General features: G+C 41.8%; 1 protein-coding gene across 3 annotated transcripts in view; it reads left to right on the top strand.

The window, feature by feature from the left end:
• Positions 1 to 14,913, top strand: part of CMTR1 (cap methyltransferase 1) — a 60,554-nt gene that overhangs the window by 27,822 nt on the left and 17,819 nt on the right. For all 3 annotated transcript variants that reach the window (XM_053600884.1, XM_053600882.1, XM_053600883.1), the window contains 5 exons: positions 2,503 to 2,701; positions 3,474 to 3,592; positions 5,545 to 5,641; positions 5,917 to 6,049; positions 6,768 to 6,947. In XM_053600884.1, the coding sequence (XP_053456859.1) occupies positions 2,503 to 2,701; positions 3,474 to 3,592; positions 5,545 to 5,641; positions 5,917 to 6,049; positions 6,768 to 6,947 (728 nt within the window). The remainder of the gene's footprint in view (positions 1 to 2,502; positions 2,702 to 3,473; positions 3,593 to 5,544; positions 5,642 to 5,916; positions 6,050 to 6,767; positions 6,948 to 14,913) is intronic.

Below are 14,913 nucleotides of genomic sequence, written 5' to 3'. Positions count from 1 at the left end.
GAAGATGCTACATAATGTGCTTGGTAAATGCCATTAGGCCTTTTTGTGTGTGCAGATGAATATAATCCCAAAACATGAATAATTGGCTCAGGAACAAAGAATGCTAGGGTAGATAGTGGGGAAGGGGGTAAGGAACTGGTATGCGTTAGCTTGTGGGCTTGTTACAGGATGATGAAGTTTATTTTTAGCTATAGTCACTTTCTCTAGAGACTTTTTCACTATTTTGAAGCTAGGTAGCTATCGTCAGACGTAAGGCCCTTGTCACCTAGAAGTGACTGGGTTGTAAACACTGGTATACACGTACCTATTTCTTCTTTATAACTATCTCCCCTAAAGCTTTCTGATCTTTATCTAGCAGTTGCAGAATTCTAGACAAGCAATAGGCCATGCTAAACATGTAGAGGGAAGGCTGATGTCCCCAAGCCTCTTCCTGCTAAATGTTCATCACAGTCCCAGGGCAACTGTAGTCCTCTGCTGTCACCTACCTGTAGAGCTCAATGTTTGCTGTCACCAGTGTAGACAGTACATCCTCTCTACTGTGGAGAGTGGGTAGAATTCACTGGCTAGGGCTCAGGTATGGGTAAGAGCATTCCTAGCACATGGTCCAGTTCTGGGTTCAGCATAAATTTGGGGTTAAGAGATAAAGCTACTCAAGGGACCCAAAGTGTAATCACACCAAGATTCAGATGATTACTGTTGTTTAATCAATCCCAAGGTGGGTGAGTACTCTGAGGGTTGCCTAGAAGTTGCTGTTGCTACACACCAGTATTTCCTTCTCTCTCTGCCTTGTCAACTTCCAGCTGTGCAGTGCCCCGGCCTCACTGGTTGGACTTGGGCAAAGGCAGAAGAAGGACGGGAGTACAAAAAAGAAGGGTGACCAAATGAATGTGGTGTCTTGGAACAGAAAAGGGAGCCTAGTAAAATCTAAGTGAAATCTGGAGTTCAATTAATAGTGACGTTTAAAACTAATGTTTCTTAGTTTTGACAAAGGTACCCATGTTTGCATGAGGTATTAACAAAAGTGGAACGTGGGTGAATGGTATAGGAACTCTGTACTATCTTGGCAACTTTTCTGCAAACCCAAAATTATTTCAAAATAAAAAATAAAATAATTGCGGGCTAGGTATGGTGGCACATGTCTGTAATCCTAGCATTCTGGGAGAACAAGGTGGGAAAGTCGCTTGAGCTCAGGAATTCAAGACCAGCCTAAGCAAGAGCAAGATTCTATTTGTACTAAAAATAGAAAAATTGGGCAGTGCCTGTGGCTCAAAGGAGTAGGGCACTGGCCCCATATGCTGGAGGTGGTGGGTTCAAACCCAGCCCCGGACAAAACTGCAAAAAAAAAAAAAAGAAAAGAAAAATAGAAAAAGTAGCTGGGTGTTGTGGTGGGCTCCTATAGTCCAACCTACTTGGGAGGCTGAGATAGGAGGATTGCTTGAGCCCAGGAATTTGAGGCTGTGGTGCAACAGAGTGAGATTTTGTCTCAAACAAACAAAGAAGCAGGCCACGTTGCCCTGGCAGTGGAGGCCCATTGGCTGTCTGTGGCTAACATAACTTGCTCTATAAGCCTATGTCTTGCTCTTACTCTATAAACCTACTTTTCTTTTCCTCAATAAACTTTGTTTCATGCCTGCCTTTAAAAAAAAAAGTTAATTGTGGGGGAAAATGGGGAGGCGAGCCAAAGAGGTAGGGGGAGAAAGGAAGACAGAGCCAATGGTCCAGAAAGGCAGATCCTTGTGAATGGGAGTGAGTTGACATTAGAGCCCCCCTGACTTTGGCTGGATAGGAAGACCTGAGTCTAGAGGTCAAGTTGACTAGATTCTGGTTTAGCTTTGTTGCAGACTGGTTGTGAGCAGGTTACTTTGTGTCTTGGTGCCTGTTTTTCCTCTGTAATATGGGGCACATAGTATCTTCTGCTCATTAGGACTCTTGAAAGAAAGGATATGGTGAGAAAAAGACTCTGAGCAATAAAAAATACTGGGTGGTGCCTGTGGCTCAGTGCGTAGGGTGCTGGCCCCATATGCCAAGGGTGGCGGGTTCAAACCCAGCCCTGGCCGAACTGCAACAACAACAAAAAAAATAGCTGGGCGTTGTGGCGGGCGCCTGTAGTCCTAGCTGCTTGGGAGGCTGAGGTGGGAGAATCGCGGAACCCCAGGAGCTGGAGGTTGCTGTGAGTCCTGTGACATCATGGCCCTCTACCAAGGGCGGTAAAGTGAGACTCTGTCTCTGCAAAAAAAAACACACATGCAGATATCATGAAGATGTTTTTATTAGGAGTCTAAGTTAGGAATTCTGGGTATTTTGAGGGTGGGTTGGGCAACTATGGAGGGTGATAATCACAGATGATATCATTTTCTGGGTGTTGTGGCCCTGTGGGGGGTGGGAGGAACTCTGGATTGTCCTTGCTGAAAGGCTTATTTTACTCTCCCCGCATTCTCCTTCCTGTTCCCCATTGAGCCATCTTGCCTCCCTTGCTTTCTTGTCCTCTACTTGCCTTTGCAGAAGCTGCTGCTGAAGGACCGGGAAGCTGAGCTTCTATACTTTGCTGACGTCTGCGCGGGCCCAGGAGGCTTCTCAGAGTATGTGCTGTGGAGGAAGAAGTGGCACGCAAAGGGCTTTGGAATGACTCTGAAGGGCCCTAATGACTTCAAGCTGGAGGACTTCTACTCTGCCTCTAGCGAACTCTTCGAACCCTACTATGGTAGGGACACTGAGGAGGGTACTAGGAGGTATGAGGGACATCCCCTTTGTGGGGACTTCAGGTTGGAAGCAGCTGTTATCTATGTGCTGTGTTTTCTCTCGTAGGTCTCTTAGCCTGGGGTTCGTAGTCCATGTTACGAGGGTCTTGGTTCCCTCTGGACTGTCCCTTTTTACCCTGGGCCTGCAGAATACAGGTCAACACTGCTTGGCAGACTCTCATCAAAGCCATATTAATTCCTCCTTTCAGAGGCACTGTTCTCCTGTGGTGGTAGGAGATAATGAAACCGCCTGATCTCTGGCTGAGAGCTGGCAGGGTTATTAACAAATATAAACCCCACACACATCTCCAGCCCTGTTTGCCAGGTGTGGAATGGGCTGGGTATCAGACAGCTCAGCAGTCCCACAGCAGTCTTTCTGCTCTATTTTGATTGCTGTGATTTGGCAGAAAATCGTAAGTCCTTTCATAACGTAAGTCCTTTATTTAAAAATTGATACTGGTTCCTAAATGTAGATGTTTTCATCACATTCTTGGGTCTTGAAGAGAAAGGCACTGTTTCTGTTAATGATTCTTGGCTGTCCAATTCTTTGGCACTCTGGTTTATTATAGTAGGTCACTTGTTCTTCCTTGCCCATCACTGTAAGGTAGCCTTGCAGAATGGGTCCCAGGTCTCCAGACTCACCTGATGCCTGTGTTCACAGTCCCAGAGAGCTCGTGTCCCAGCTCCTGGCACATTAGGGGAGATGAGCTCACTGTGAATCTTATGTCTTGCCAGGTGAGGGTGGAATTGATGGAGATGGAGATATCACCCGCCCGGAGAACATCAGTGCTTTTCGGAATTTTGTCCTGGATAACACAGATCGCAAAGGTGTCCACTTTCTGATGGCTGATGGGGTAGGTGACCTTTTCTCCATAGAGTTATGCATTAGGGATTTTTTATTTTAGAGGTTGGAGAATAGTTTTTGTTTGGTTTAGGCTTTTAACTGTCCCTGGAAGATAGTAGTCCACTATTCAATAGTAGGGAATGTCCATTTTCATTCTTTGTTGTACACATTTTCTGTGGTCATTTTGTAAAGACTGTGATGTTGTAGATACCTTTGCCTGGAGCAAGGTGGAATTTCCTAGCTCACTTTTTTATCAGAGGATTTTGGTTTGCTGTGAGACATAGTGAGGCAAGGACCATGACTGCAACCAGTTGGAAAAAACTGAATGGGAAGAACATTTCCATCATATGTCATCTTGGTTTTGACCCTGGTGGAGGCTGTCCATACATGGCCACTCCCAAGCTTCTCAGAGGCTGACACATGGCCATATAACCAAAGACAACAGCTCAGGGGAATCCACAGAAGACTTTCAGTTGCTGGACTAAAGTGAATATTCAAAGGGCCTTGTCTTTGGGTTGTTGCTTGAGACAAAAAGGGGAGCCTATTGCACCTTTGTGCAGCGGAAGTTTTCACACAGCAATCTGACCCTGCAGGTAGTCCGTTCTGGACTGAGCCACTACTTTGGAGGAAGGACAGGCAAAGTGTGGCAGTTGCCCCAGGGTCCCATAGCTAGAGTTAATAAAAGCCTCTGGAGCTCTTTGGATGGCCTCTCAAGCATTAGCTGTGGGCAAAGTATAGGATGGCAGGCAGGATGTCCGCATAGCATCTGAAGATGCCCTGGCTTACCAAAGCACTGTGCGCAGCAGAAAATGGCTGAGAAAAGGGTTGGTCTGGTCAGGCAGATGTGGGGATCTGTTAGCACAGTGGTGCTTGTGCAGCAGCTAGATTTGCAAACTTAAGAATTGTTTTTCTGTTCCAGCACTGTAGAGGGATGACTGGGGCTTTTTTTTTTTTAATAATATAATCAAGCATGTGTTTTGAGAAGCATCTTGTAAAGAAGTTGCTAAACATTTTTGATCCTGAGTCCTTTAGCTGTTACTTTTGTAGGACTGAATTAGGGGGACCTGGCTTGGCTGGGGCCAGTTTAATAGGGGACAGCTTCCTTTTTTCAAAAATTGTTATGTTGTAAAAAGTAAAAAAGTAATATAACATTTATCGTCTTAATCATTTTTAGTGCGTCCTGTCCAGTAATGTTAAGTGTATTCACTGTTGTGGAAAAGATTTTCAGAACTTTTTATTTTGCAAACTGAAACTGTTCCCATACAGCCTTCATCCTCCTTTACTTTTGTGTAAGCTTAACTTTCTGCTCCCTGCAAAGGTCTCACAAAGAGGGAGATCACACTCTGGGAGCAGTAGCACATATTCTTTAAAGGAAGAGGCTCCATAGTCTTAGGATGGGAAAGGTATATTGTAATTAAATCCTTGGTCAACAGAGAGGTATTACCATCACTATTAGAGTTAACTTTTCTCCTGTCATCAGACTGGGGCCTGTTCAGCAGTCAGCACAGTCTATTAGTGAGCCCAGATATAGTGTTCCCAATATACTTATTTCCTGGTTTTGTTGGGATTCACCATAATATTCTGTTTCCTGTTTTGTGGTTGATCTGTGACTAGCCAATATTTTGCCTTTGTTCTGCCTTAGTCTCCCTGGAGTCTCACATGATTTAAAACATTTTTCTGGACCATCTCCTTGGAAAAGCAGACTTGGCTGTGTCCCATGAGAGTGATAGAGCAGGAAAGGGGCTTTGGTCAGTAGCTAAGCCTGGATTTTAATGTTTACTCTCTCTGTGACAAGCCATGTGACCTTGTCAAAATAACTTAAACACTGAGCTGAATCTTTATCAGTCAGATAGCAGAGATCAGTGAAGACACTTGAACTCTCGATGAAGATGAGATAGGCATGTTCTTCTCAGCCCTTCTTGTTGCTCTTTCCTACCCCAATCCCTGTGCTCTTTGTTTCAGGGTTTCTCAGTGGAGGGGCAGGAGAACCTACAGGAGATCCTCAGCAAGCAGCTACTGCTGTGTCAGTTCCTCATGGCGCTGTCCATTGTCCGGACAGGTGACACTTGCCTAGGACCCTCTAGAGGCCTTATTGGACAAGCATGTGCAAGGGTTGGCTGGGAAGTTAAAAAAACTACTTATATGAAGTGACAGGTGGCTAAATGGGGAATTTAGGGAGAAGAAAGAGCTATAGAATCCTCAAAGTCCAATCTAACGCTGATTCTCCCCTTTAAACTCATTTAGTGACTTTGTCATATTTACTCCCAAAGACTACCTTACTCAACTCTGGAAATAGACCCATCGACTGCTTTTGGTATTTTCTCTTTAATCCAGGAGGCCATTTCATCTGTAAAACCTTCGACTTGTTCACACCGTTCAGTGTGGGCCTTATTTACCTACTGTACTGCTGCTTTGAACGAGTATGTCTCTTCAAGCCCATTACTAGCCGGCCCGCCAACTCAGAGAGGTGAGGCTTTTGTCTCTTGTTTAGCCAGATTAGTTGGCTAAATGCCAGAATGGTAAATTCCAGCGTATATCTCTGATATGCCATCTCAGCCTATGTTAAAAATTTCAACTTTAAAGAAGTGATTAGAGCCAGTAAGAAAGAGTCAAGATTCTTGGATCTTATTTGTTCTGTGTTGTGTCTGGTCAACCTTTGCCTCCTTCTCCATAACCCTTATTCTCAACACTTATATGGGTCATTCATGGTTTAGAGAAAGTGGCCGATAATAGGGACACTTGGAGAGACATAGGGTGAGAAAGGGCACAGAGACCACTATCCAGAGGCACTGCTGGCATCCCAGGTGGGACATGGTGCCCCCACACCAGGTGAGAGAAAATGTAACCAACAGAATTGGTGTTAAAAATAGAGATTTCTGGTCTCTGTCCGTGGAGAGTCTGATCATTAGGTCTGTAATTTACTGGGCTTCCCAGGTGGTGGTGATTCAGCCTGTCTGGCATAGGAAGTTGGGAACCACCAGCATAGAGAGTAGAAATACAGCCTAACATAAAAGGGAAGTGAACTTTTGCTGCATAGGGTCTATGCTGTTTTGTCGTAGACTTAAGGTTGAGCAGGGAAGCTGCTTAGCTTTGGGACTCCACAGAGGGATAGGGGGGAAGAAATATATGGGGATGTGTGGGGAGAAAACGCTTGATCAGTGGAGTGACAGGGTATCTCCTGCCAGATACGTGGTGTGCAAGGGCCTGAAGGTGGGTATTGATGACGTTCGGGAGTACCTCTTCTCAGTGAATATTAAACTCAACCAGCTGCGGAATACCGATTCAGATGTCAACCTGGTGGTCCCCTTGGAAGTGATCAAGGGAGACCAAGAATTTACTGACTACATGATACGGTCCAATGAGAGGTAAGCCAACGATGTTTTTGCTGTTACCACTAGGATATTAAGGAAGACAAAAGAATGAAGTATTGAATGACTGGCTCTTGTTATCACTTTGTCAACTCTGACAAATTGGTAACTGGGGTTGGTCTACTGGTTCTAGGGCTCCCTGGGACTTTGTTTATTTTAGGGACCCCTATCCTGCTGCTATGCCCTGTCCCAAGAGTGGCAGATGAGTGACTGGCTGGTGTAGGCCTGCCCACAGGAGCCTGAGTATGATAGTGAAACCTTACAGAGAGTAGCCTGTGTCCCTGGAGGCAGGAGTAACGTCCCTTTAATTGCTGTTGTTACAAACAACCGTCAGGTGAGGTCCCCTGTTTGGAGGCAGGAAATGGATGGAAAGCAAGTGTACAACATGTGTCGGAGGTGCCAGAACTTTGTCAGTTCATGAGCTCCCAAGATGGTGATCTGAATGCTGTTTTCTTTATCTTCTTTGTTTCTCCCACTCCCTGTTAGTGGAGTAATAATTTAAAATTGTGACATTAGCCTCAGTTTTCTCAGTGGGTAGGTCTTAGAAAAATGCTGTTTGAGGTATATTGGAGGGTTGCATAGTAGCAATGAATCAATTGAAAGGGGCCTTTGGGGGGGCAAACAGGTGTTGGAAAGGCCATACCAATGGGTCCAATCTCAAGTCTCCCAGAAAAGTTTGAAGGTATAGGTGGCCCTGGAGAATCGTAGAAAGGGAAGAAGTCTTTATCCTGCTCTTTCATATTTTTCCAGCATCATCTGGTATTTTAACTTTCCACTGTGCTGCCACATTAGCTCTCTCATCTTGCTAGTACTGGTAGGTACCAAGGGGGAGCAGACACTAAACTTCAGCATGTTTAGATGAGGAAACAGGACCAGGGCCCTGCCTAGCTAGGACTTTGTAAAACTGGGCTACAAAACGCTTCTTTTTGCTGAGCCATGGTGCCATCTGCTGCAAATGTGCATGGATATATGGTAGAACTGGACTTCAGTGTTTCCAACAGCGTGGTGTGTTTAAGCCACCCTATAACCAACCACTTGTCTTTCTTTTTTAAAAAAAGTTGAGGTATAATTTTGTAAGTGAAATGTACATCTTAAATGTGTACTTCAGGTTTGACAAATTGATATATCCATGTAGCCTACATCCCTGTTAAGATAAAAACTATTTCCATTACCTCAGGAAATTTCTTTGTGCCCCTACTTAGTCAACCCCAAAGTAGCCCTTCTGATTTTGATCATCATGGGTTAGTTTTGCCTGTTCTAGAACTTTATATAAATGGAATTTTATAGTGTACACTTTTGTATCTGGGCTTTTTTCCTGACCGTAATGTTTTTGAGATTCATACATTTTGTGTTAATTTTTTCTTTTTCTTGATGGATGATGTTTCATTATATGGATATACTATAATTTATGCTTGTGTTTATGGCCACTTCAGATATTTCCAGTCTGGGACTATTATGAATAAAGCTGCTACAAACTTTTTTTTTTTTGAGTCAGAGTCTCATTTTGTCTCCCTTGATAGCGTGCCATGGCGTCAGCCTAGCCAACCTCAAACTCTTGGACTCAAATGATTCTCTTGCCTCAGCCTCCTGACTAGCTGGGACTATAGGTGCCTGCTGTTTTTAGGGATGTGGTCTCGCTCTTGCTCATGCTGGTCTTGAACTCCTGAGCTCAAGTAATCTGCTGGCCCGAGCCTCCCAGACTGCTAGGATTATAGGTGTGAGCCACTGCACCTGGCCTTGCTACATTCTCGTACAAAACTTTTAGGGGACGAGGCTCAGTGGCTCACATTTATAATCCCAGCATTTTGGGAAGCTAAAGTGGGTGGATCACTTAAGGCCAGGAGTTCAAGAGCAACTTGGGCAATATGATGAGATGCGACTCTGTCTCTACATGAAATAGGAAATATTAGCTGGGTATGGTAGTACGTAAGCTACTTAGGAGACGGAGGCGAGCAGGCCTCTTGAGCCCAGAAATTAAGGCTTCAGGGAGCTGTGATCACACCACTGTACTCTAACCTGGGCAACAAAGTGACAGCCTGTCTCGAAGTAAATACATACATACATACTTTTATTTCTCTTGGATAAATAATTAAGAGTGGGAAATTTTGGGTTACGGGGTAGATGTATGTTTAACTATTTTAAAATGTCACACAGTTTTCTAAAGTGGTTGTACTGTTTTAAACTCCTTCTAGCAAAGTACGAAGTTCTTGTTACTCTACATTTTTTGTCAGCATCATCAATTCTTTTCATTTTAGCCACCCTAGAGGGGTGTAGTGTTGTATCATTGTGGTTTTAATGTGTATTTCTGTGATGACTAATGATATCAAACCCTTTTTTATGTGCTTCCTTGCTATATGTGTATATTCTTTTATGAAGTTTCTCTTTAAGTCTTTTGACCATTTAAGAATTGATTTGTCGGGGCGGTGCCTGTGGCTCAGCAGGTAGGGCGCCAGTCCCATATGCCGGAGGTGGTGGGTTCAAACCCAGCCCTGGCCAAATTAAAAAAAAAAAAAAAAAGAATTGATTTGTCTTATCTCAGGGATGCAAGGCTGGTTTAACATACACAAGTCTATAAACATCATCCACCATATTAACAGAAGCAAAAATAAAGACCATATGATCCTCTCAAATAGATGCAGAAAAAGCATTTGATAAAATCCAGCATTCTTTTCTAATTAGAACACTGAAGAGTATAGGCATAGGTAGCACATTTCTGAAACTGATTGAAGCTATCTATAACAAGCCCTTTCCTCTTAGAAAAAGAAACCCTCTTTCTTTTTCTAAGAAAGAAAGAAAAAACTGAAAGCTTTTCCTCTTAGAACTGGAACCGACAGGTTGTTCTCTGTCACCATTAGTTTTCAACGTAGTACTCGAAGTGCTAGCCAATACAATTAGGCAAGACAAGGAAATAAAGGGAATTGAAATAGGAGTAGAGGAGGTCAAACTCTCCCTCTTTGCTGATGACATGATCTTATACTTAGAGAACCACAAAGACTCAACCACAAGACTCCTGGAAGTCATCAAAAAATACAGTAATGTCTCAGGATGTAAAATCAATGTCCACAAATCAGTTGCCTTTGTATATGCCAATAACAGTCAAGATGAGAGGCTAATTAAGGACACAACTCCCTTCACCATAGCTTCAATGAAAATGAAATACCTAGGAATATACCTAACAAAGCAGGTGAAGGACCTCTATAAAGAAAATTATGAAATCCTAAGAAATAGCAGAAGACATTAACAAATGGAAGAACATACCATGCTCATGGTTGGGAAGAATCAACATTGTTAAAATGTCTATACTTCCCAAAGCAATCTACTTATTCGATGCCATTCCTATTAAAATACCAACATCGTACTTTCAAGATTTGGAAAAAATGATTCTGCGTTTTGTATGGAACCAGAAAAAAACCCGTATAGCTAAGGCAGTTCTTGGTAATAAAAATAAAGCTGGGGGCAACATGATACCAGATTTTAGGCTGTACTACAAAGCCATAGTGGTCAAGACAGCATGGTACTGGCACAAAAATAGAGACACAGACATTTGAAATCGAATAGAAAACCAGGAAATGAAACTAACATCTTACAACCACCTAATCTTCTATAAATCTAACAAGATCATACCTTGGGGGAAAGACTCCCTATTCAATAAATAGTGTTGGGAGAACTGGATATCCACATACAAAAGACTGAAACTGGACCCACACCTTTCTCCACTCACAAAAATTGATTCAAGATGGATAAAGGACTTAAATTTAAGGCATGAAACAATATAAATCCTCAAAGCATAGGAAAATCACTGGAAGATATTGGCCTGGAGAAAGACTTTATGAAGAAGACTGCCATGGCAACAACAAAATAAATGGGTCTTAATTAAACTGAAAAGCTTCTGTACAGCTAAGGAGACAACAACCAAAGCAAATAGACAATCTACACAATGGGAAAGGATATTGGCATGTTTTAATCAGATAAAAGCTTGATAACCAGAATCTATGGAGAACTCAAGCTACATGAAAAAAGCCAACAATCCCATATATCAATGGGCAAGAGACATGAATAGAACCTTCTCTAAAGAAGACAGACAAATGGCTAACATGAAAAAATGCTCATCATCCCTATTTATTAGAGAAATGCACATCAAAAACACCCTGAGATACCATCTAAGCCCAGTGAGAATGGCCCACATCACAAAATCTCAGAACTGCAGATGCTGGCGTGGATGTGGAGAGAAGGGAACACTTTTCCACCACTGGTGGGACTGCAAACTAGTACAACCTTTCTGGAAGGAAGTATGGAGAAACCTCACAGAACTCAAGGTAGAGCTCCCATTTGATCCTGCATTCCCATTACTGGGCATCTACCCAGAAGGAAAGAAATCCTTTTATCATAAGGACACTTGCACTAGACTGTTTATTGCAACTCAAATTACAATCACCAAAATGTGGAAACAGCCTAAATGCCCACCAACCCAGGAATGGATTAACAAGCTGTGGTATATGTACACCATAGAATACTATTGAGCCATTTAAAAAATGAAGACTTTACCTCCTTTGATTAACCTGGATGGAAATGGAACACATTATTCTTAGTAAAGCTTCACAAGAATGGAGAAGCATGGATCCTGTGTACTCAATTTTGATATGAGAACAATTAAGGACGTGGTGGGAGTGGGGAAAAGAAGAGCAGAGAGAGGGAAGGGGCGGGTGGGACTTTGGTGTGTGCCACACCTTTTGGGGGCAAGACACGATTGTAAGAGGGACTTTACCTAACAAATGCAATCAGTGTAACCTGGTTTCTTGTACCCCCAATGAATCTCCGACAATTAAAAAAAAAAAATTCCAGGGCAGCGCCTGTGGCTCAGTGAGTAGAGTGCCGGCCCCATATGCCGAGGGTGACAGGTTCAAACCCAGCCCTGGCCAAACTGCAACAAAAAAATAGCCGGGCGTTGTGGCGGGCGCCTGTAGTCCCAGCTGCTCGGGAGGCTGAGGCAAGAGAATCGCGTAAGCCCAAGAGTTAGAGGTTGCTGTGAGCCGTGTGACGACGCCACGGCACTCTATCCGAGGGCGGTACAGTGAGACTCTGTCTCTACAAAAAAAGAAAAAAATTCCAAATAGATTAAAAAATAATAATTAAAAAATAACAGTTTTGATTGTTTAAGAAAAAAGAATTGATTTGTCTATTAAGTTGTAGGAATTTGTATATTCTAAATGTAAGTTCTATGTCAACTATGTGTGTTGTCAGTATTTTTCTGCAATCTGTGACTTGTCTTTTCATTTTCTGAATGCTATCTTTTGATAATAAAATGCTTAAATTTTTTTGAGTTATTATTTGTTTATTGTGGTAAAATATACGTAACATAAAATTTACTATTTTAACCACTCAGGAGAAAGGAAGAGCAGAGAGGGAAGAAGTGGGGGGGTGGGGTCTTGGTGTGTGCCACACCTTTTGGGGGCAAGACACGATTGCAAGAGGGACTTTGGCTAACAAATGCAATCAGTGTAACCTGGTTTATTGTACCCTCAATGAATCCCCAGCAATAAAAAAAAAAAAAAAAAACCTTAAAAAAAATGTACCACTCAGTGGCATTAAGTACATTCACATTGTTGTGCAGCTGTCACCACTGTACACTACATAGAACTTTTTGATCCTTTGCAAATGGAAACTCTATGCCCATTAAACAGTAACTCCCCTCCCCCTCAGTCCCTGGTAACCTCTTTCACACTTTTTTTTTTTTTTTTTTTTTGAGACACAGTCTCACTTTGTCACATTTGGTGGAGTGCCATGGTGTCACAGCTCACAGCAACCTCAAACTCTTGGGTTTAAGCAGTTCTCTTGCCTCAGCCTTCCAAGTATTTGGGGACTGCAGGTGCCTGCCACAACGCCCACTATTTTTAGTTTGGGCAATCCACCCACCTTGGCCTCCCAGAGTGGTAGGGTTACAGGCATGAACCACTGCACCTGGCCAATCTCTTTCACACTTTCTGTTTCTGTGAATTTGCCTATTCTAGGTATCACATATAATAGAATCATATGGTAATTATCCTTTTGTATCTGGTTTATTTTACATAGTGTAATGTTTCCAAAGTTCATCATCATGTAGCATATGTTAGAATTTTATTCTCTTTTAAGGCTGAATATTTTATTGTATGTATGTACCAAATTTTATTTACCCATTCATCTGTTTGAGTTGTTTCTGCCTTTTAGCTATTGTGAATAATAATACTATGAATATTAGTGTGCAGATATCTGAGTCTTTGCTTTCAGTTTTTTTGAGATATTCCTAGAAGGGGAAATGCTACATCATGTGGTTTTTATTTTTTAGAGGAGGCACCATGCTGTTTTCCACCACAGCCGCACATTTTACATCAGCATTGCACAAGGATTAAGTTTTCATAGCCTCACCAATACTTGTTTTTTCTATTTTTTGGATAATAGCCATCATAATATATGTGAAAGGGTATTTCACCATGGTTTTGATTTTCACTTTCCTGATAGCTGGTAATGTTTGAGCATCTTTTTTTTTTTTTGGAGACAGAGTCTCACTCTGTCACCTTGGGTAAAATGCTGAATCACAGCTCACAGCAACCCCAAACTCATGGGCTCAAGCAGTCCTCTTGCCCCAGCTTCCTGAGTAGCTGGGACTACAGGTGCCCAACACAATGTCCAGCTGGTTTTTCTGTTTTAGTAGAGACAGAGTCTTGCTCTTGCTCAGGCTGGTCTTGAACTCCTAAGCTCAAGTGATCCTCCCAGCTGGGCTGCCCAGAGTTCTAGGATTACAGGCATGAGCGACCACTTGAGGCTGAGCATCTTTTCATGTGTTTATGAGCCATAAATGTCTTCTTTGGAGAAATATCTGTTCAAGTTTTTGGTCCATTTTTTAATTAGATTCTTTCGTTGCCGATTTAATGGAATTCTTTATATATTCTGGATTTTAACCCTTTATCTGATTTGTGATTTGAAAATATCATTTATATTTTATAGGTTGTTTTTCCACTCTACTGGGTCTTTGATGCACAATTTTGAATTTTGATACTGTGTAGTCTAATTTAGCTAATTTTTCTTTTATTACCTGTACTTTTGGTATCATATCCAGGAAGTCACTGCTAATGTCATAAAGCTTTCCCCTGTGCTTTCTTCTAAGAGTTTTATGATTTTAGCTCTTACGTTGGGGCCTTTGATCCATTTTGAGTTAATTTTTGTATATAGTGTTAGATAAGGGTTCAACTCTTCTTTTGCATGTGGATATCCAGTTTTCCTTACACTGTTTGAAAACACTGTCCTTTCCTCATTGAATGGTCTTGGCACCATTATCAAAAATGATTTGGCCATATATGCAAGAGTTTTTCTGGGCTCTCTATTCTGTTCCATTGGTTTATGTGTCTGTCATCATGCCAGTACTTCTGTAGCTTTGTGGTAAGTTTTGAAATCAAGAAGTGAGAGTCCTCCAACTTTGCTTATCATTTTCAAGATTGTTTTGGCTATTTGGGAGTCCTTTGAGATTCCATTATGAATTTTAGGATGGGTATTTTTATTTCTACAAAAAGTGTCATTGGGATTTTGGTAGGGATTGCATTGAATCTGTAGGTTACACATCGGGTATTACTGTCATTTGAACAATAATAAGTCTTTCAAATCTATAGATATGGGATATTTTTGTTTATGTCTTTAACTTCTTTCGACGGTGTTTTATAGTTTTCAGTGTACAAGTCTTTTACAACTGTTTCAAATCCTTCCTAAGTATTTTGTTCTTTTTTATGCTATTGTAAATTGAATTGTTTTCTTAATTTCCTTTTGGGAATACTCACTATTAAGGTATGGAATTATGATTGATTTTTGTATGTTGATCTTGTATCCTGTAAATAGCATTTATTAGCTAATAAATGAACTCATTTATTAGTTAAGACAGTTTTTTGTGGAAACTTTGGGATTTTCTATATATAAGATCACGCCTTCTGTGAAGTGA

The sequence above is a fragment of the Nycticebus coucang genome, chromosome 9 (assembly GCF_027406575.1).
Source record: "Nycticebus coucang isolate mNycCou1 chromosome 9, mNycCou1.pri, whole genome shotgun sequence".
NCBI classification, from domain to species: Eukaryota; Metazoa; Chordata; class Mammalia; order Primates; family Lorisidae; genus Nycticebus; species Nycticebus coucang.
This window is presented reverse-complemented; position numbering and strand designations above follow the sequence as displayed.